Here is a 22,089-nt window from a genome sequence, read left to right as displayed (position 1 = left end):
TAATAATTGAAAAATGATTCATTTATACAATTTCTCTCCCAAAATTTCCTTAAATGTTGTGACAAGTAAAATTTGAAAAGTTAACTCCCATTCAAATATTTTCTCAAAATTTTTGATATTCTATCTTGTCATCTCATTATGGGGTTATAAGGAGAAGAAATTTTGTGGATGTAACATTGTTGTTAATAATTAATGAAACAAAAATACACCAACTACATTTTAGGAGTAAATTATTTTAATATAGTTATACGCATCGATTGATATATCATTAGTATATTAACGAATGATGTGATATAATTTTATTAATTTTGAGTCTTTATAGTTTGTATAATGAGTGAGATTCATAATTTTAAAATTATAATATCAAAGCATATATTGATACATTAATTGATATAATAATTAATGTGTGTAATATCACTGAAACTACACACATTAATTATTATATCAATTGATGTATCAATATCACTGATACATCAATTGATGTATTATATCGAAGTGTGTAATATCATTGAAACTAACCCCCAAGGGTTGGCTTAGTGGTGGAGGCTTGGGACTTAGGAGTTTGCTTCTCTCTAGGTCTCAGGTTCAAAACCTTTTAGGTGCTATCAACTCTTGTGTTGGGTCAGTCCATACGGAGCTTTGCTCTGGCTTTAAATGGGCCCCCCGCTAATGGATGGGTACGGAGCTCTGCTCTGGCTTTAAATGGGCCCCCGCTAGTGGACGGTGGGATTGGTCCCCCAGGGATTAGTCTGGGCTAGTCCATACGGAGCTCTACTCTAGCTTTAAATGGGCCCCCCTCTAGTGGGTCCATACGAAGCTCTGCTCTACCTTTAAATGGGCCCCTCTCTAGTGGGTCTATACGGAGCTCTACTCTGGCTTTAAATGGGCCCCCCGCTAGTGGACGGGTACGGAGCTCTGCTCTAGTTTTAAATGGGCCCCCACTAGTGGACAGTGGGATTGGTCTCCCAGGGATTAGTCAAGATGTGCACAAATTGATCCGGCCACCCTGAGTTATCAAAAAAAAAATCACTGAAGCTATTTAGTAGTATTATAATATAATACCATGTGAGATTTATTTAGGTAGCATGTCAAATTAATCACATAGTAGGAAAGTAAAAAATCATCGTACCTACTTCGCCATGGTTTGGCAAAATTACACCTAGTCCCCAATGGTTTTATATAAGCTCTGTTTGGGAAGAAAAAAGTCAGGCTTTTTTATTTAAAATAGTCACAAAAAATAAAATAGGCTATTTTAGCCACAAAAAATAAAACATCAAATCCAACCCATAATCATTACAATCATCTCTCACAAAAAAAGCCAAAAAAGTCAAAAAGTCCTTCCCAAACCAGGCTAAAATAGCCAAAAAGCTAAAAAGTCAACCCACTTCCCAAACGGAGGCTATATATAGGTAGGGATTTTTTTTGGGCATGGCTTCGGTCCAGTCCTTGATCGGATTAGACCGTGCTGTTGGGCCCGTAGAGGCGCACCACGGGTCTCGTTTTGATAATTTGAACCATTCAATGTGTAGAACTCGTCGAGTATTATATGCTTGTAAAAAATCACGTTAATCGGATATCGATAGTTATGTGATCAAATCAGTTTTGTATAAAAAAAAATGGACGGTGAATAAATTAACGGTTGACAAAAATCTGTTTTGATCACATACCTATCGATATCCGATCAATGTGATTTTTTATAAATATATAGTACTCGACGAGTTTTACACATTGAACGGTTCAGATTATTAAAACGGGACCCGTGGTAGGCCTCCACGAGCCAACGGCACGGTCTAGTCCGATTAAGGACTGGACAGAAGCCATTCTTTTTTTTTTATTTATATTTTTCATTTTTCGGAGATATAATATCATTTCAATTACTATCATATTTCCCAAAAAGTTTCTTAAATAATCTATATAACTTCTCTCGGTTACTTACATATGACAATAAAGGTGATAGTTACGAAAAATGAGTAAGAGTGTTAAGTTTGACAAAGAGAAATGATGAATAATCAGTGATATAACATGATTTATTAGTTGATATCATTAATAATGGAACAAAAATAATCCTTGGGGTAATAGAACAAAGATAATCCCTTTTGGGGATAAAGAAGCCTAACTCTATTGCATCACGAATTCTAATATATTTTTGACAGGATAATATTGTGACGATCAAATCTAATTATCAAAATGATGTGTCATCACCATATTTATAGAATTGATGACATGTAAATGTTACTTCATTTAGTAAGCAAAACTTTAGAGATTGTAGCATTAATCTTTATAAAATCTTAATGACCTAAAATTAACTCTATACAAACTATTTGTTATTTTGTCAAAACTTGGAGTAGAGATGTTCAAATACATTGGTGTAATTAGTAAACAAACCCCCCCCCCCCCCCCCCCAAAAAAAAAAATCTTAATAACAAATAGTTTTTACAAAATATAACAAATACTATTTCTTTTTCCCTGTTTGACGTTACTGCCCTTAATTTGAAGAACCTTTCAAGTTAATTATACTTGAAAAATGTAAATATAATAGAAATTTAAATTCTTTTTAGAATAAAATTTTAATTAAGATTTTTGTATTAATTTATCACACTTATGAATATTTATTTATTTATTTAATTTTATTAAATAAATATGGATTAAGAGATTTATATATTTATTTACTTAATAGATTTATATATTTAAAAAAAATTAAAAGACTCAATCTATATCTATAATTTAAGAAGAAAATAAATATGCAAATAAAAATTTTATACATAATTTTTATACCTAATAAGGTGACTCATTATGATTATTCACTTTAAAACAAAATATTATTAAAGATGTATATATTTATAATAGTGATATTGTCATATTATGCTTTCGTTTGTGATGTAGGTTGGCTTTTTAACTTTTTTTAGTTTGAGTTAAAAAGTCTCGTTTGGAATGAATTTTTTGATTTTTCTAACTTTTGTAAAAAAAAAAATTAAATAGTTATGATTTAAATATAATATTTTATCTTATTAATTTTTTAACTTATTTTATCTTTTTGTACTTAAAAAAATCAAAAATAAAAAATAAAAAAATCCAGGCCAAACCTAGCCTATTTGTGAAAAGTAAAAATTAACTCTATGTGAAGGCAGACGAACCAGCATAAACTAATATATAAAGAGAAACCCCTAAATTGTTCTTTCAAAAGGAGTTATTTCTCTCTCTTGAATTCGTTCCTGCAGTGCTTCACGCTTCTTCACCACCCTCTTGTTTGTTTGCTGATTTGAGGCCATTTAATCAGGTACCAACACGTTTATCTCACAAACTATGTTCCTTCAAATCAAGGTCTCTATAAAGAGTAGACTTCTAAACCATGTCTTCAATCTCACTCAATGCTTTGTGAACCAACCGAGCACGTTGTTTCTGATCTTTGAAGCTTTCTTTTTTGACCCAAAATTGGTAAAACTCTCGTGATGTAAACCCCCATTATCACTCTCAACCCACCAACTAAGATATGATTGCTTTGTTTTATTTGAAAAATTCGATTTTTGGCATTTTCTGTGACTTGGGTTTTGCTTATGAACTTCGGTTGGTTTGCTTGATTTATTTGAAAATTCGATTTTTGGGCATTTTCTGTGACTTGGGTTTTGTTAAAAACCCATATTTGAGTAATGGGTTTTGTTGATTGTTTTTGCAAGATTGTTTTGGAATATTAAAAGAAAGTCATTTATTTGGTGTGCTATTATATGTGTTGTTTGTTAAACTGACGTTTTATGAACTTTAATGAAAGGGGTACTGTTTTTTAAGACTGATTTTAATAAGTTGTTTTTCATTTTTTAATAATGAAAAGGTTGTTCAATTACCGTGGTTGTTACTGATTTTGGCACTTTGCTTAGTTTGGGAGAGTCCATGGGCGTAAATCTTATTTGGGTTTTGGGTATTTATTATTTAAGGTTTTGCTGAGGTGAAGAGATCATATTCATTGTGTGGTGTGCAGTTTTCAAGTGAAAAGATAGGCATTAAGGTAATTATGGTCTAAACTTCAATTTGGAATAGACTCTTATGTGACTTACTTACATGATTTCAGTTTGTTTGATTGTGATTGGTTCTTTTGTTTTAAAAAATGTTGTGCTAAGTTTCTATGAATATGTGATACTTGCATCTGATAATTTACCTCTGTTGATTGCTTTTTGTGGTTTGTACACCTGAATTAATGTGTGTATAACATTCCAGATTGTAGTAATCTAAGATCTCTAATTCTATTGATCAGTTATCATTTTTCACGTCTTGCACTCCAGGTTTGTTTGGATTTTGGATTTGTATAGAGTTTTGTGGAGGGAAAGGGAAAGGGAAAGGGAAAGGTGACAAAAAAACTGAACAAATTCTACCCAAATCCAAGATCAAACATCCCTTAGTTGCATGCCTGGTTTGCTTTTGGTTTCACAAGGTTTTTGGGAGTTATAAATTAAGCAAATCTTTTATGGAGGAAAAGGAAAACAAAATGTTAGCAATTTTTCGTAGTTCTTCAAACCTCTTCTTCTTTTATCTGTTCACTGATTATAACAAATTATATGTTCTTTGGATTGTTTTGACCCAAGACCAATGATCAACCAATTATATGTTCTTTGGATTGTTTTGAGCCAATACCAACTTATGACAAATTACAAGTTACAGAGCTTTTTCGCCTCTTTGCGTTTGTGTTTATATTCTAATTTGCTTCTGTTTTGTTCTTAAGGAAATATCAGGGAGGCCTTGTTTCATCTTCAGTAACTCAGTTGAATGACACTAGTCATGAGATAGTAATAATGACTATGTCCAAACTTTAAATTAGACAGAAATGGGAATAACCATGGTGCTCCACATGTTTCTGTTGATTTTAGACACCTAAATTACAGAGATTATGGAAAGATATTGTGATAAGATTTGATGTTGCAAACCAATAATTAAAATATATATATATATATATATATATATATTTCTGCAGCCATTAGATCCAATGTAAATTTTAAATGCAAATCTTCATAACAATTTAACCTAGGTAGTTTCCTTGGATACCTTTCCATGTCTTTGTAAACATCTTCCATCTTTGAAACGTTTAGATTCTTAATTTTAAAATTTTTCCTGGCTGACTGTATTTACACATTACATATACAAAAATGCAATTCTTCATAACAATTTAACCTTGGTAGTTTTGTGGGATACCTTTCCATGTCTTTGTAAACATCTTCCATCTTTGAAACATTTAGGGCATGTTTGATTGGAAGGATTAAAGTATGGGATTAGGATTATTAATCCGTGGGCCCAACCATCCTATGTTTGTTTTGACATTTGGTTTAGGACTATTAATCCAATGGATAATTAATCCAACAAATTTGTAGGATAATTAGTAATGGGGTAGGGGTGGGATAGTTAATACCACACTAATTTGATAAGATTATTAATACCTCACTATTAGTATTGTGAATCAAACATGGCCTTAGATCCTTAATTTTAATTTTTTCCTGGCTGACTGACTGTATTTACACATTGCATATACTAAAAGGTTAGTATTGAAGAAAATTGAATTTTGTTATCTGACACATCCCTTATTTCTTGATCTCTCTAGTGAAGAAAAAAAATGGTGAAAATCTGTTGCATTGGAGCTGGGTATGTTGGAGGGCCTACCATGGCAGTTATTGCCCTCAAATGCCCCAAAATTGAAGTAGTTGTTGTTGACATCTCGGTTCCTCGGATCACAGCTTGGAACAGTGACCAACTACCTATATACGAGCCTGGCCTTGATGATGTGGTGAAGCAATGCCGTGGAAAGAATCTCTTCTTCAGCACCAATGTTGAACAGCACGTCTCAGAGGCTGACATAATCTTTGTTTCTGTCAACACCCCAACCAAAACCCGAGGGCTTGGGGCTGGTAAAGCTGCAGACCTCACATACTGGGAGAGTGCAGCCCGGATGATTGCTGATGTGTCAAAAAACAACAAGATTGTTGTTGAGAAATCAACTGTACCAGTGAAAACAGCCGAGGCAATTGAGAAGATCCTCACCCACAATAGCAAGGGCATCAAATTTCAGATTCTTTCAAACCCTGAATTTCTTGCTGAAGGAACTGCAATTCAGGACCTTTTTAACCCCGACCGTGTTCTCATTGGTGGGAGAGAGACCCCTGATGGGCAAAAAGCAATCAAAGCCTTGAAAGATGTTTATGCTCATTGGGTGCCCGAAGAGAGGATAATATGCTCCAATTTGTGGTCAGCCGAGCTCTCAAAGCTTGCCGCCAATGCCTTCTTGGCTCAGAGGATTTCATCAGTCAATGCCATGTCTGCTCTCTGCGAGGCAACTGGGGCTGATGTTTCACAGGTTTCCCATGCTATTGGCACAGACTCTAGAATTGGGCCTAAGTTCCTCAATGCCAGTGTTGGCTTTGGTGGATCGTGTTTTCAAAAGGACATTCTTAACTTGGTTTATATCTGTGAGTGCAATGGCCTTATTGAAGTCGCTAATTATTGGAAACAAGTCATTAAGGTCAACGACTACCAAAAGAACCGTTTTGTGAACCGGGTTGTTTCCTCAATGTTCAACACAGTCTCGGGTAAAAAGATTGCCATTCTCGGCTTTGCCTTCAAGAAAGACACTGGTGACACGAGGGAAACACCGGCTATTGATGTGTGCAAGGGACTTTTGGGAGATAAGGCTCGTTTGAGCATATACGACCCTCAAGTCACTGAAGATCAGATTCAAAGAGATCTGTCAATGAACAAGTTTGACTGGGACCATCCGGTGCACCTACAGCCAATGAGTCCCACCGCTGTGAACCAAGTTAGCGTAGTTTGGGATGCTTATGAGGCTACAAAAGACGCTCATGGACTCTGCATTCTCACCGAGTGGGATGAATTTAAAAAGCTTGATTTCCAGAAGATTTTTGATAATATGCAGAAACCTGCATTTGTGTTTGATGGTCGGAACGTTGTGAACGCTGACCAGCTGAGGGAGATTGGATTTATCGTTTATACTATTGGGAAGCCGTTGGATTTGTGGCTCAAGAACATGCCTGCAATGGCATGAGCTCTGCTGTGTTTCTTCTTCCATATTTGGGTCAAAGAGCTTAGAATTGAACATTGTGAAAGGAACTTTTGATTATTTGAAACTGTTCTTTCCTTGATGGATTTATCATTTATAGTTGAGTTTGGCCTTATAATAATGTACTAAAACATATTTCTTTTTTTTTTAGTGAAAATTGCAGCTGTGATCTGTAATCACAATAGTTACAGAAGGTTTAATTTTTAAAGTTGGACTGAATGATTGATTAGTTTTTGTGCTATCTTTTGAGGTTGGAACAGTGCCAATGGTCGCCAATTTATGTCTATATTCCAAGAAAACAACTCTCCAGGATGACCAAATCATAAAGGAAGTTGGAAATTTCAGAATTCTGAACTGTATGATTTCATTTTTCCTTTTGCCCATTCATTTTCTCGACAACCAAACAAAAAATGGTAAAGATCCTGTTGTTGGAAGGCTTCAAATTTATGAGTTTTAAGTGAAACGAGGCTTTCCCAGTATATTTGATTGATGTCGTCTAAATGCTTAACTTTGGTGTTATAACTAGAAGATAAAAAAAGTGGAATGTTTAAAATGAAGTTTTTTTTATTTTTTGGATCGAAACAGTGGATTAAAGGTTTTTGTTTTTCTTTCTTTTTGATTGAAACAAGTGGATTAAAATAAAAAAATAAACAAGTGGATTGAAGTTAAAATGGTATGTTTATCTTGTATCACTGGTAGGATAGATTTGTGTAAAACCTTTTATTAAGAAGCAAGATCAAAGAAAATGTCAAAGATGCAATCCACACTTTCTAGTGTGAATTTGGTTATATGTGCAACTTGGGTTGCTTCAAATCAACTCTCCCATTGACTTTAATTTTAAAATTGAATATTAAGGATTAAAATGACATAAAATTCATACTTTGAGAATTAAAAAGTAATTAACCTTAATCTTTTTAGGAAAACTTATTGGAAAATCTTCTTTTAAGTATTTGTATCTCAATTATTTTATAAGATATTCTTATATTTTAATAAGTCCTATTACTTTGGACATTTGATTTACCAAATTTTAATTCTAATATTTAAGATATTTTATAGACAATTTTACTCTTATAAATTTTTTGAACCCTTAGCAACTTGGTGATGTGAATATTTACACTGTCAATGTGAACATTAATGCGTATTTTATCCTATTATTATTAGGAATATTTTGGTAACTATGTCACCTATAAACCTTATTAAAACATAAAAAAAATAATTTAAATTAAGTGAAATACACAAATAAAGAAAAATTTATAAATAAATATCTCATTTTTATTTGTTCATAAATTTGACAAAATTGAAACTAACCAATAATTCAAGGCTGCATTTTTAGAGGGTGGCTTGGGCGATCAACCTAACCAATAAATCAAATCATGCCTTAGTTTCACTAGTCATTTAATTTGCGATAAATCTTGAGACCACGAAAAAATGCTCTCCAATCTTATCGGAGGCTTACATTTGGCTATAATTATTTTTATTTATTTATTGTAATTATTTAAAAAAAAAAATTAGTTAGACCACTAAATCTGGTTGTCTAGCATTCTCTGGTGACAAAATTCGTTACACTTTTTGTGGTCTATAAAAGCACTATTAAATTTGTTTCCACCCCCAGTTTCACTCAACTAAGGGCGTCTCTAACATTTAAGTTTATTATTATTATTATTATTATTATATTATTATTATTATTATTATTATTAAATTTAAATAAAAATTTAAGTAAAAATTTCATCCGATATTATGCATTTCAACAGAGCAATTTAAGATTTCATCAAACCACTGGTCGACCAAAAGGACATCTTTCGGTCGTTTAACCAGTCGACCAACTAGTGTAATTTTTACATATTCTGAAACAAATTTTTGTGAGGAGGTGGTCGTCCAGTGATGATGTATGCTCTACATTTTCAACGGCTATGTATAGTAAATTGATGAAAGACATAGGCATCCTTAATTTGATAAAAAGTTTAAGATATCCTAAATTTGATACTGGTTTAGTGTACACGTTGGAGGAATGAAAGTCTACTTTTTTCATCAAATCTAAATTTGATAAAAGAAAAGGTAAAACGTTGGAAATAGTTTGAATATGGGTATTACAAATATAACTCTTGAAATTTGTTTGAAATACGAATCGCTTTCTATAGTTTTAAAAATCGCTTTCGTCGCTGTCCGTACTCCTTGCATCCAAGCTTCGTGTCTATTCGATCAACCTGAAAACACAACGACGGTGAGCTACCCGGCAGTTTGTTGCCGAAAAACCCCTCTGACGGTCAAGTTAGCATACACTCTGAGAGAGGGAGAGAGAGGAGCTCAATCAATGTTAAAGTTTCTCTCACCAATTGATGTTCCATCCTCAACATGGGGGGCGCAGTCAAGTTTATATACTTTCTGCGCTCACCTTTGCATCCATTCATATATTGACGCGTAGAGCTGCTCTCCAATCACACTTTCCCGCGTGTCAGCGCAAATTCAACTAAACACCACCTAATCAAACTGCCAAACGACATTGGCGTGAACATGCAGCCCGGCGGCACTACCTCGGCCTTTTACGACCGTATCGCTTAACGAAACAAACAGTGCTCCCTGCCGAGCTCCATTACGACCGAGCTCGGTAACACTCCGTTATGACCGAGCTCCTGCTAAGTTAGGCCGGCATATGAAGGACCTTGCATATCGAGCTAATCGTGCGAGGAATAAAGCCCGGGCTAACAGAGAAGCATCTCGACCAAATGGGCCTTGGACTTCAACCGAGCAAACTTCCCCCCCGGCACGGCCTGGCCCAGCTCGGCCCAAACACGCTCGGACCACTCTTAGCTCGGCCAAATCTGCGGCCCAAGGCGTGATTATGAAATCTCCCTCTCAATTACCTCTTAATTTCGTTCGCGCTAGCGTGACTGGGATTACACACTCCTGTCGTGGTCGTCCCTCTGCCCGGTTGTATGCCGCAAGACATTAACCGTGTTAAGCCCCATGATCGATCTTGGACTTGCTCGATTGATGCCTCGACTTACCAACCCGTCTTTTCAATACTGACGCTGTTATCATGATGGACACGCGTCATTCACTCATTGGCCTCAAACGGCCAACCCATGTCGTTTCTTCACATTCAAATTTTGGCGCTCATTTCTCCCTTCTTATAGCCGTTACCTCTCAACTCGTTTTCCTTCTTGTTCAGTTCACCTTCTTCTGCCAAAACCATCCTGCGATCGAAAGCTCTCGCCCTCACTCTTCATTTTTGAGATCAGAGCGTCTACGTAAGTAAGTCCCACTCCGTCGTCGTCGCTGAGGGCCTCCATCCCACCACTTTGAGCCACCGTCAGTACTTTAGCCTGTAAGTTCTAAATCCTTCATTATTCTTCATTCGTTACTCTTCTTTTTCTTTTTTTTATATGCCATCTGATTGTCATAGTTGAGTTTAGGGCACGTTAGCGGTGGGCTTTAGGACGTAGCCCCTAAAAATCACCTCCGCCCCTTCTCCTTCTACCGTTCGTTATCTTCTGTGATGAACATGCGAGGATCTGGGACGGACCGGGCTCCAGGTCTTCCTTTGATCCCAAAAAACACCAAAACCGAGCAAGTTGCGAGTTTGCAAAACTCGTGTAGGAACCGAGGTAACAAAGTGCTTGACCGCTCGACCGGGCTAATATCTAGTCCGCTTGAGCGGCCGAGCTTCTGGGTATACTTCTATGACTAAGATGGTCTGGCACTCCATCTGACCGAGCTAAAGTCGAGCTCGTTTTGCGTGACCGCGCTTCCATTTACACTTACTTTTACTACAGAGTCCTACGGGACCAAGCACTAACACCAAGGCTTTTAAAAGGCCGAGCTCCCTTTCTCACGAAACTTTGCCAACTAAAACTACTGCACTGAGACAGGCCGGCTTCACATGGGGCGTTACCGCTTCCTTGTTGACACGCCGGTCGCACTAGCTGCGTTCTGGGAAGAATATGTGTCCCTGCAGACGTACATCTCGAGCTCGGTGCCGAGGACACCAACCCATGGGGCAGATTGGACCAATGCCCCTTCACCGTGCTTTCCATAATCAAAGACGGCCTTCGCTTCCCTGTTCAACCTCTAATGTGCGAGTTCCTGAGGTGCACTGGGCTAGTGTCAACACAAGTTTCAACCAATACCTTCAGAATAATAAACGGGGTAGCCGAGCTGAACAACCGACTGGGCCTGAACCTAGGATTAGCCGAGATTCTACACCAATACACCCTCGGGCATACAGGCGATGGGCTAAACTACTACCTAAAGATTAGGCCGGGCAAGAAAAAGCTTGTAACCGGCGCCCTAGATAAAGATATGCACGATGATGACTTTTTCTGGGTGTTTAGAAATTATGAAACAGCCGATGTGCGCGGCTGATACATCAGCAAAAACTTCGGTTCGACATGTAAGTCGTGCTCACTGCTCGGTCAAACCACTTTCCTTTACTATTCTGTACTAATGCATTTTCTTCTTTTCCTCTTTGCATCTATCGAAGCCTTGCAAGCGAACTACTTCAACCCAAACGAGTCTGCCATTAGAATAGCGTTGCGGTATCGCAATCGAGACTGCCATGACCTTCTCGGCTACGTACCGAGCTACAGATACAAAACTTCCTGCCGGAGTAGAGTTACAAACTTTTTCTGAGCACCGTCTCCACCACCCCATCCAACACTGCCGGACGTGCCCCTAATCTGACTTATCGAAGAAGAGGAAATGGCTAAACGGAGTCGTATAAAAAATCTCATCACCGCCACATCCACTGAGCTGCCGAACATCCCTCCCCGTGCCTCGGATGCCGGCCAAACATCTGGGACAGTGATAGTATTAGCATCGACTACTGCAGCGCAGGTCAGTAAAAAAAGTCGCCAAGCAGAAAAAAGGCCTCGGTCTGCCGATCCGTCAGCCGAGCTCGTGGCTGAGCTGAGCACCAAGCAGCTAGTTGAAGCCTCAAAGCCAACTCCCCCATGGCAGCCACAGCTAAAGCACCAGAGTAAGGAGATCCCAGCGAACGCCTCAGTCAAAGGCGACAAAGAACATCTGCTGGCCTTCGACCTGGTAAAGGCTCTACTCCTACCGAGCGACGTGTCTAGCAGCGACCACGTGCCCGACACCTAGCTCGTGAAGTCCTCGGTCAAGTCTATGACCCGGGTAAGAATTCGACATGTTTTATTCAAATTTGTTCAAGCGTTTGCACGGTTACTCTCCTTTTTTGAACACTTAACGCATCCTCTTGCAGGCCATCCAGAAGCAACATCTCGTGATGGACCAGATTCATAGACTCCGGCAAAAGGTGACTAACGCCGTCGGTCAGGTCAAGAACCTGGAAGCCGAGCTGGAACGGTCAAAAGCTTCATTGGAGATTGCTAACGCGGACAACTCCAAATTGTTTGGCCAACTTGGGTCCGTTGAGATGGAAAAAGACGCTCTCTAAGCCGAGCTGAAAGCGCTAAAGCAATCAAGAAAAGACAAAGTTGATGTTGCAAACAATCTCAGTTTCAAGGAGGCCGAGGATAACTACGCCAAGCAAGTCGAGGCCACCAAGGACATATTCTCTAAATCCGGTTGGAAGGCTGTCTGTGAACATCTCGGCCAAGGATCTGGAACCGAGGTGTTTACCTCTTTCTCTGCTACCTTTCTCCCAGCCTACATGGTGCCATATGCGAACGAAGTCTTCAATGCTTTGCAAGAAAAGGCCGGGAAGACGTAAAACAGGACGCCGAAGAGAATGCCGAGGAAGTGGGCCGCCTAAAGGAGGCCAGCCAGGTTGCTTCCAGCGCCCGAGAAATCACCTCTACGGTTGACCTTGAGGTTGCTACAGAGTGCGCCGGGGACGACTTCGCTGACTTTTCCCCCTGGTTTAGTTTTTTTTTTTTTGAACCGGGAAATGTAACCGAGCTGCCTTCTTGCCCTATAATATGTACTATAGTTTATCATCAATGAAAAGTTCTCATTTTGTTTACCGTTGCACTGCTTGTACTACATTTTCATCATTTCAGCTAGGACCTTTGAATTGGGCAAATCACCAACCCTTTTAGCCAAGATAGATTATTTCGGCTAGAAACCTTTGAGTTGGGAAAATCACCAACTTGTTTAGCCGGGCTAGGTCACCTCGGGTAGAACATTTGAGTTGAGTAAAACATTAACTCTTTTAGTTGAGGTAAAGCATCTCGGCTAGGACCTTTGAGTTGGGCAAATCACCAACTCTTTTAGCCGAGTTAGGTCATCTCGGCTAGAACATTTGAGTTGAGTAAAACATCAACTCCTTTAGCCAGGGTAAAGCATCTCGGCTAAAACCTTTGAGTTGGGCAAATCACCAACTCTTTTAGCCGGGTTAGGTTATCTCGGCTAAAACATTTGAGTTGAGTAAAACATCAACTCCTTTAGCCGGGGTAAAGCATCTCGGCTAAGACCTTTGAGTTGGGCAAATCACCAACTCTTTTAGCCTGGTTAGGTCATCTCGGCTAGAACATTTGAGTTGAGTAAAATATCAACTCATTTAGCCAGAGTAAAGCATCTCGGTTAAGACCTTTGAGTTGGGCAAATCACCAACTCTTTTAGCCAGGTTAGGTCATCTCGGCAAGAACCTTTGAGTTGGGAAAACCACCAACTCCTTTAGCCGGGGTAAAGCATCTCGGCTAAGACTTTTGAGTTAGAAAAATCACCAACTCTTTTAGCCGAGGTAAAGCATCTCGGCTAAGACTTTTGAGTTGGGCAAATCACCAACTCTTTTAGCCGGGTAAAGCATCTCGGCTAAAACACAAGAGTATGCCCCTCAGTCACTACATTACTTCGAACACAGCAAACTTCTTCAACAAAGATAATTCACTTCCATTACATTGGCAAAAAGAGTATTGCATTCAGAAGTGTAGGGAAAACAAGTTCTTCCACAAAAAATTACATAAAAACAACGAATACTAAAAATAGTACAGTTTAAGGTTAGCCGCATTCTATGGCCGGGGCACGCCTTTGCCATCCAAGTCTTCTTAGTGGTATGCCCCTTTGCCAGCCAGACCAGTTATCCTATAAGGCCCTTCCCAGTTTGCCCCTAGCTTGCCTTCGCCCAGCACTAGTGTGTTGCCCATGACCTTCCTTAAAATCCAGTCCCCCACTTTAAACGGTTTGGGGTGCATTGTTTTGTTGTATTTCCTAGACAATTCTTGTTGGTATGTGGCCACGTGAATTAAAGCTTTTTCTTGGCGCTCATCAATTAGGTCCAATTCCAGGGCGACGGCTTCAGAGTTCAACTCGGGCTCAAAATTTTCACTGCGGATGGTGGGCATGCCGATTTCTAATGGGATGACCGCCTCCATGCCATATGCCAGGGCAAAAAGAGTTTCCCCGGTGGATCGCCTTGGGGTCGTTCGATATGCCCAAAGGACACTTGGGAGTTCCTCGGCCCATTTTCCTTTGGCTTTCGCTAGTCTTTTCTTCAACCCATCGAGAATGGTCTTGTTTGATGCTTCGGCTTGGCCGTTGGACTGCGGGTAAGCCGGAGTGGAGTTGTAGAATTCTATCTTCAATTCCTCACAAAATCCTCTGAATAAGCGCCTATCAAATTGAGTGCCGTTATCAGAAATCAGAATCTTGGGAACGCCAAACTGCGTTATCACATTCTGCCAGACAAACCGTTTGACATCTTTCTCTTTGATAGTCGCTAAGGGCTCAGCTTCAACCCATTTGGTGAAGTAATCCGTAGCCGCAATGAAGAACTTTCAGTTGCCTGGTGTCGTTGGAAGTGGTCCCACTATGTCCAGCCCCTATATCGCAAAAAGCTAAGGGCTTATGAGGTGAAGAAGTTCTCTAGCCGACTGGTGAATTTGGTGGGCGAACTTCTGGCACTTTTCACATTTTCTAACATATTTCTGAGCATTCGCCTGCATGCATGCCCACCAATATCCTTGCGAGATAGCTCGGTAGGCCAAAGATCTTCCCCCGATGTGATTTCCACATATGCCTTCATGAATCTCGTACAGGAAAGCTTCCACGCTGTTTGGATGTACACACCTGAGGTACGGACCTGTGAATGACTTCTTGTATAAAGCACCAGATGGAGAGAGCCAAAACCGTTCTAATTTCACCCGGACTTTATGTTCTTCTTTCTTGTCGGCCGGAAGAAGTCGTTTTTTTAGAAAAAGGATGATAGGGTCTATCCAAGAAGGGCCAAGCCCGGTGTAGAGTACTTCCGTCTGCACAGAGTCCACAATACTAGGCCTTGGAAGAAACTCGATTAGGAGAGGTCTGGGAGTTGAACTATTGAACATGGAGGCTAGTCTGGCCAACTCATTTGCTCGGCTGTTTTCTTCGCGACCAATTTGTTAGACCCTGATTGTCTGGAATTCCTTGATGTGTTCTCTCACTAGAGCTTGGTACTTGGCCATTCTGTCATCTTTGGCTTCATAGACTCCGGATACTTGGTTGGCAACGAGCTGGGAGTCACTGTAAACCATCAACTCAGATGCGTGCAATTGGAGCGCGCTTCTAAGCCCGGCCAACAGTGCTTCGTATTCGACCTCGTTATTTGACGCTGAAAATCTGAGTGTGATAGAGTGTTCGATGGTTAAACCGTCCGGCGAGACCAAAACTATTCCTAGCCCGGCGCCATGCCGGTTGGAGGCGCCATCCACAAAAAGTTTCCAACATTCTGAGGGGTCCCGGGAGGCTTTTAGGTTGATGGGATCATGGTCGCTTGGCTGCTTGGCTATGTCTGTCGCAAACACGCCGTTGACGGTTTCAACAGACACGTTTTTATTCCCTTTAGCATTGCGGCTCCAGACCCAACAGGTTAGTCAGTTATTCCAAAGTCCATCGTCATATTGCCAAGATGGAGTATAATTCTGACCGAAGGTTCTATGGACGGGCGCGCAAGTTCCGCGTCGCCAACATCATTTGGTTGTCCTATTTCCGTTGAGCCTTCGTTCGTCACCTCGGCTGCCGCTGTAAGATCCACCGGGCATACCTGGTGAGTTCCAAGCGAGAACTCAGCGATGAAGTCTACCAAGGCTTGGGCTTTGATGGCAGTTCGGGGTTGAAACTTGACGTCAAATTGCCCCAATTCGACTGGAGAAATCTGCCCGCTCAAACAAGGCTTTCAGAGGGAATTCGATCAACACGATGATTGTGTGAGCATGAAAGTAGTGTTCCAATTTTCGGGAGGCCATCATTAGCGCCAAAACAAGCTTTTTCGGCGGCAAATACCTCGACTCTGTCGATAGCAAGGTTTTGCTCACGTAAAAGATAGGGAGATGCTGGATACCTTCTGACCGGACAAGCACCGCACTAACGGCATGTTGAGAAACTGCCAGATAAAGGTAGAGTTCTTTGCCGAGCTTGGGTGTTACCAATAATGGTGCGGAAGACAAATACGTCTTGAGCTCGACCAAAGCCATATCACATTCTTCGCCCTACGAAAATTTGGACTTCAAAGCTCTAAAGAAAGGGCGGCAACGATCTAATGATCGGCTTATGAATCGGTAAAGCGTGGCTACCATACCGGCGAGATGTTGCACGTCCTTTGCTGAGTTGGATTGCTTCAATTCTTGTATGGCTTTGATTTGTGATGCGTCCGCTTCGATGCCTCGGTTTGTGACTAGGAAGCCCAAGAATTTCTCAGATCCCACGCCGAAAGCACACTTTGACGCATTCAGGCAAAGGTTATGTTGTTTTAGAATAGCGAACATCTCACCCAGGTCGAATAAGTGGTCGGCCTGCCGCTTGCTTTTGACCACCATGTTGTCGGTGTTAGCCTCCATTGTCCGACCCAGCAGAGAAGCGAACATTTTAGTCACCATCCTTTGGAAAGTCACCCCGGCGTTCTTCAAACCAAAGGGCATGACTCGATAGCAGAACAGTCCCCTTGGGGCAGTGAAAGATGTTACCTCGCGGTCGGGAGCATGCATGGCGATCTGGTGATAACTGCGATAGGCATCCGGGAAACTAAGCCTGTTATGCCTGGCCGTGAGATCCACTTGCTGGTCTATTCTGGGCAGAGGAAAGCTGTCTTTAGGGCAAGCTCGGTTGACAGTCTTGTAATCAACGCAAACTTGCCACTTCCCATTCTTCTTAGGCACTATGACCATGTTCAAAACCCACCGAGGGTAGTGCACTTCTTGGATAGCCCTTGTTTCTAGCAGGTTCCTCACTTCCTTCGCGACTACCTCGGCGTGATGAAGAGCTGATCTTCTCGTTCTTTGAATGACAGGACGTGTATTCCGAAAAATATTGAGTTGGTGGCAAATAAAGCTTGGATCAATGTCAGGCATGTCGTACGGTGTCCATGCGAAGACTTCGATATTCGCCATCAAGAACTCTACCATCTCGGTTCGTTCTTGGGCAGTCAGGTTTGACCCTAGCAAAAAAAACTTGTTTGGACTTTCGGTGTCGACCCGTACTTCCACCAACTCTTCAACAGTCTTTTTCTCGACCCTGGTGCCCACGTCATCAAGGACATTTTGGTCTTCCGGACCTTTAATCATTTGCACGAAGCCTTTGGTAGCTCGGCTCCCGTTTACTGCGACGAAACATTGCTTCGACATGACTTGATCGCCCCAAATTTCCTTAACTTCCCCCATAGCCGAGGGGAACCTCATAATCTAGTGGTAAGTTGACGCTACCGCCTGCATAGCGTGAAGCCATCCCTTACCTAAGATTAGTTTGTATGTGGAAGGCACCTTCAATACCCAGAACTCCACATTCTTGACCACGAATCCGACTTTCACTAGTAAGATTATCTTTCCCATAGGCCACTCCGGTTGTGAGTTGAAACCAACTAGTGGCGAAGTTGCCAGACCCAAGTTTGTATCCCAGAGTTTGAGCTGCTTGAAGGTGTCGTAGTACATAATCTTGACCGAGCTACCTCGGTCGATCAAGATGTACTTGACGTCGAAGTCCCTGACGCTAAGGGTGATTACTAGGGCATCGTTGTGCGGCGTTTGAATGCGCTCAAGGTCCCTAGTTAAAAAGCTAATCACATCTTTTTCCTTAGTCTTGCCCCTTTTAATCGCGAGCTGGACTAATAAAACTTCCCTCATATGTTTCGTTTTTTTTATCATCCCTCAAAGCTCGCATACCCACACCGGTTCCATAATGCCGCGAATCACATTGACCACTCCTTAAGGGGGCGCCTCTAGGTCGTCCAAACCACTCGGATCAGCCGGGATGTTGTGCGCGGCTCTAATGCCCCCATCAATGTAAAGGTCTAAGTGATCGGCTGCGACCAGCTCCTCCAAGTGTTGCTTTAGGGGCAAATAGTCCTACGTCCGGTGCCCTTGCTCTCTATGGAATGTGCAGCGGTACCGCAGATTGAAACCCTTTTGCGTATCGCCTAACTTGGCCAGAAACCAAACGTAATCCTCTTTACAGATTTCACTAAGTATGCGATAAATCGGAATCTTAAATACCATGGTGATCCCCGTTCGAGCGTTCAACTTTATGTTTGCATCTACTGCGTCATCACGGGGGTATTCTGTTCGGTCACTGCAATGACCTTTACCCCGGTTCCTTCGGTCAGAGCCACAGTCCAACTCTCTTGCGTGGTCATTCGGACAGTTTGTCTCTTGTCCGACTGCATGCACTTTTCCAGCTGCCATTTTGTTTGTTGCCACAGGATTTGCCTTCACGGTGGACGCCGCCGTATCATCCTCTACTTGGATGTGTTCATTGATGCGTTGCATCAATTGCCCCATGAAAGTCGGTTGGTTCATTGTAAGCGATTTCCTCAGTCTATGTCCGACCGAGAGACCGCGCTTATATTGGGTGATTGCCAAGTTGGTCGGACAATCCAAGATCTCGTTGAACGTCTCCCAATACCTAGCGTTGTATGCTTTGAGGGTGTCACTTGACTCCATCTTGATGCTCAGGAGGTGGTCCATTTCTTTTGGCGTTTTGGTGTTGGTTTTGAATCGAGTCACGAATGTTTCCGCCAATTGCTGCCATCTTTCTATGCTCTCCTCTGGGAGCCTCTCAAACCATTTCAAGCCCAACTCGCCCAAACTCGATGGGAAAATTAAGCACATGAGAGAATCGTTACGTTTGTGCCCTGCTATGACCTGCTAGAAGTGGCTCACATGCATGTATGGATTGTTTTTCCCGTCATAAAGCATAAACTTGGGCTGGTGAAAACCTGCTGGGAGCGGTGTGATCTCTATCTTAAGGGAGAATAGGGAGGCGTTCAAGCTCGCCAAATCTGTGTCTAAAGGGACTGGCACGGCCAAACGGAGTGGCGACATCATAACCTCCTCACTATGGTGGCCTCCGTAGGATAACCGCTAGAGCGCCGATACCCTTTAAGCCTCCTGTCGGCATGCTCGCTCCTTCAAGACGTCCCTTAAGTCCTCCAAACAAATGGAGTAGGAATATCTCAGCGTCGTCGACGGACGCGAGGGATGATAGGTACTATCCTGCGCGTTAGACTTTTCTGCAGGTGTGTCTGAGTCTCCAATCCTATAGTTTCTGGTGATTGAAAGGGAGGGGGTGTGCCGCTAGCTCTGGCTGCCTGAGCGACGGGGTTGGGTACGCTCACTTTGGTCTCCCACTCCAGCTGCACCCTTCCCTTTGACCTGCCGTTTGAGAGCTTCTATCTCTGCCGACATTCTCTGGATGACGGCGTCTTGGTCCCTTAACTTGTGCTTCAAGTGTCGAGCGTGCGACTCTCTTCGCCGTTAGTGTCCGTCTGGGCTCCGTGAGTGACCAAAGCTTTTAACGCGCTTATCTCGTGCATCTCTTGGAAGTCCTCCTAGGGAAGTCTTTAGGTCCGCCATGTTCGGAACGATGGGGAGTCCGTCTCTCCGTCTGGTTGACTCTGGGGTAACACCGTCAATGGCAGACAATGGTATTTCGTCATTGTTTGCCATGGAAAGCGATCCGATGAGCTTGGAGGACAAGGTTGTGTCTGCAAGTCCTTTCCACAGACGGCGCCAATTGTACGGGAAGGAGATATTCGTCGCTGTCCGTACTCCTTGCGTCCAAGCTCCGTGTCTATCCGATCAACCTGAAAACACAACGGCGGTGAGCTACCCGGCAGTGTGTTGTCAGAAAATCCCTTCGACGGTCAAGTTAGCACACACTCTGAGAGAGGGAGAGAGAGGAGCTCAATCAATGTTAAAGTTTCTCTCACCAATTAATGTTCCATCCTTAGCATGGGGGGCGCAGTCAAGTTTATATACTTTCTGCGCTCACCTCTGCATCCATTCACATATTGACGCGTGGAGCTGCTCTCCAATCACACTTTCCCGCGTGTCAGCGCAAATTCAGCTAAACACCACCTAATCAAACCGCCAAACGACATTGGCGCGAACATGTAGCCCAGTGGCACTACCCCGGCCTTCTGCGACCGTGCCGCTTAACGAAACAAACAGTGCTCCCTGCCGACCTCTATTACGACCGAGCTCGGTAACACTCTGTTATGACCGAGCTCCTGTTAAGCTAGGCCGGCATATGAAGGACCTTGCGCGCCGAGCTAATTGTGCGAGGAATAAAGCCTGGGCTAACAGAGAAGCATCTTGACCAAACGGGCCCTAGATTTCAACCGAGAAAACTCCCCCCCGACACGGCTTGGCCCAGCTCGGCCCAAACACGCTCGGACCACTCTTAGCTCGGCCAAATCCGCGGCCCAAGATGTGATTATGAAATCTCCCTCTCACAATCTTTGAAATTTCTAATTTCATAATAAATAACTCATTTTGTTAATAAATTATCAAGTCAATCAATAATTTTTAGTGATGTCAGAAATACATTTTAATTAATAATTCGGATAATTTTATACAAGAGAACAATTAGGAATTTTATTTTTTTCAGTTAATTCTGTTAAATAAAAAATTTAGACAATTTTATAATTTTTTAAATTATAAAAAATAATACATATTTTAAACAAATTTTAGAAGATACATTTCTAAATTACCCAACAAATAAAGTTGGCTTTCATATGCTCTGTTTGTTTTTCATTTAAAAAAAATATGTTTTATATTTTTTAAAAATTAGTATAATGAAAAATAAAAATAACATATAAAATACATGACAGCCCTCACCACCGTCACTCCCATCCCACAATCACTGCTTCATATTCAATTTATACATAGCCATACAAATACGTAACACCAATTCAATCACCTCTAAACACATTTGATTAAAACTTTAGGACACTTTTCTAAATTTATAAAATTTTAGAAAATTTATATGTTGGCCTTTTGATAGTTAACATATGCCACATGTCACCTTCCACCTCCTCCTCTCTCTCTCTTCGAAATGTGATCCAATCAGTCTCCACCTCACATCCCCATTATATTATTGATAAAAAAAAATTAAATTAATTTAATAATCATAATTTTTTAAAAAAATTATTACATTTATTTTAAAAAAACTAGATAAGAAATGTGATTTTAAAAATATACCATTCAATTTTCTTTTTAAAATATAATAAAAAAAATTTCAATTATTGAATATAATTTATTTATAAATCTCATCTTGAGAAATTATAATCTGTTTAGCCTAATTTTTTTTTCTTATAGACCAATTAGTTCTATTGCTTTTGAAAAAATATATTTAATATATTATTTAAAAATTAGATTTACGGTTATACCTTTTTTTTTTTTTTCTTTTTCTTTTATGTTAGTAAGGTAAAATATACAACCTCTAAGGAAATCAAATTAAGGATGAAATTTTATATGGAAATCATTTTTGATGTTACTATTGGTCCCTGATGGATTGGTTGGGTTGATCCATGCCTTCCACACCGTTGTTCGGTTGCTGGGCTCACTAAGATACCTACACAAAAGTCTAACGGGGAACATGAGTCTTCCAGCGAACGCTCCGACAAGCAAGCTAGAAGAGAGATTAGTGGAATGTAGAGATAAGGTGATGGTAAGGAACTTAACCTTCTTTTTGTCTTAGAAACCTACTTATATCCGTTGTTTATCATTTCCTTGTCCACTCCGACCTGTCATGTTGGTCAAAAGTCTATGTTCTAGCTTGCCTTGTTCATGGTGAGGCTGTCCTACTCCGACGTGAAGGGGTTATCGCATTAAATGCTGCAGAGAACCTCATTAATGGCTGATGTGTGG

General features: G+C 41.0%; 1 protein-coding gene across 6 annotated transcripts; it reads left to right on the top strand.

Annotated features, from left to right (window-relative positions):
* Window positions 1–3,085: 3,085 nt before the first annotated feature.
* LOC114310476 (UDP-glucose 6-dehydrogenase 1) lies at window positions 3,086–7,259 on the top strand. 6 transcript variants are annotated; one of them, XM_028256458.2, is made up of 3 exons: window positions 3,086–3,277; window positions 3,930–4,000; window positions 5,582–7,259. In XM_028256458.2, the coding sequence occupies exon 3, from the start codon at window positions 5,594–5,596 to the stop codon at window positions 7,034–7,036; it is 1,443 nt and encodes a 480-aa protein (XP_028112259.2). In that variant the 5' UTR covers window positions 3,086–3,277; window positions 3,930–4,000; window positions 5,582–5,593; the 3' UTR covers window positions 7,037–7,259. The 6 variants fall into 6 exon arrangements, with proteins under 6 accessions (XP_028112259.2, XP_028112260.2, XP_028112263.2 ...); XM_028256461.2 differs by having other exon boundaries at window positions 3,127–3,277; window positions 5,587–7,259; XM_028256460.2 differs by lacking the exon at window positions 3,086–3,277 and adding an exon at window positions 3,283–3,435.
* The last annotated feature ends 14,830 nt before the right edge of the window (window positions 7,260–22,089 follow it).

This window comes from Camellia sinensis, chromosome 15, assembly GCF_055761805.1.
Source record: "Camellia sinensis isolate YWXY chromosome 15, ASM5576180v1, whole genome shotgun sequence".
Taxonomy (NCBI): domain Eukaryota; kingdom Viridiplantae; phylum Streptophyta; class Magnoliopsida; order Ericales; family Theaceae; genus Camellia; species Camellia sinensis.
Note: the sequence above shows the minus strand (reverse complement) of the source record. Positions and strands in the feature narration are given on the sequence as shown.

Excerpts from the sequence above, each read along its gene's own strand:
- LOC114310476 (XM_028256459.2), top strand. The coding sequence starts at position 5,594 with ATGGTGAAAATCTGTTGCATTGGAGCTGGGTATGTTGGAGGGCCTACC.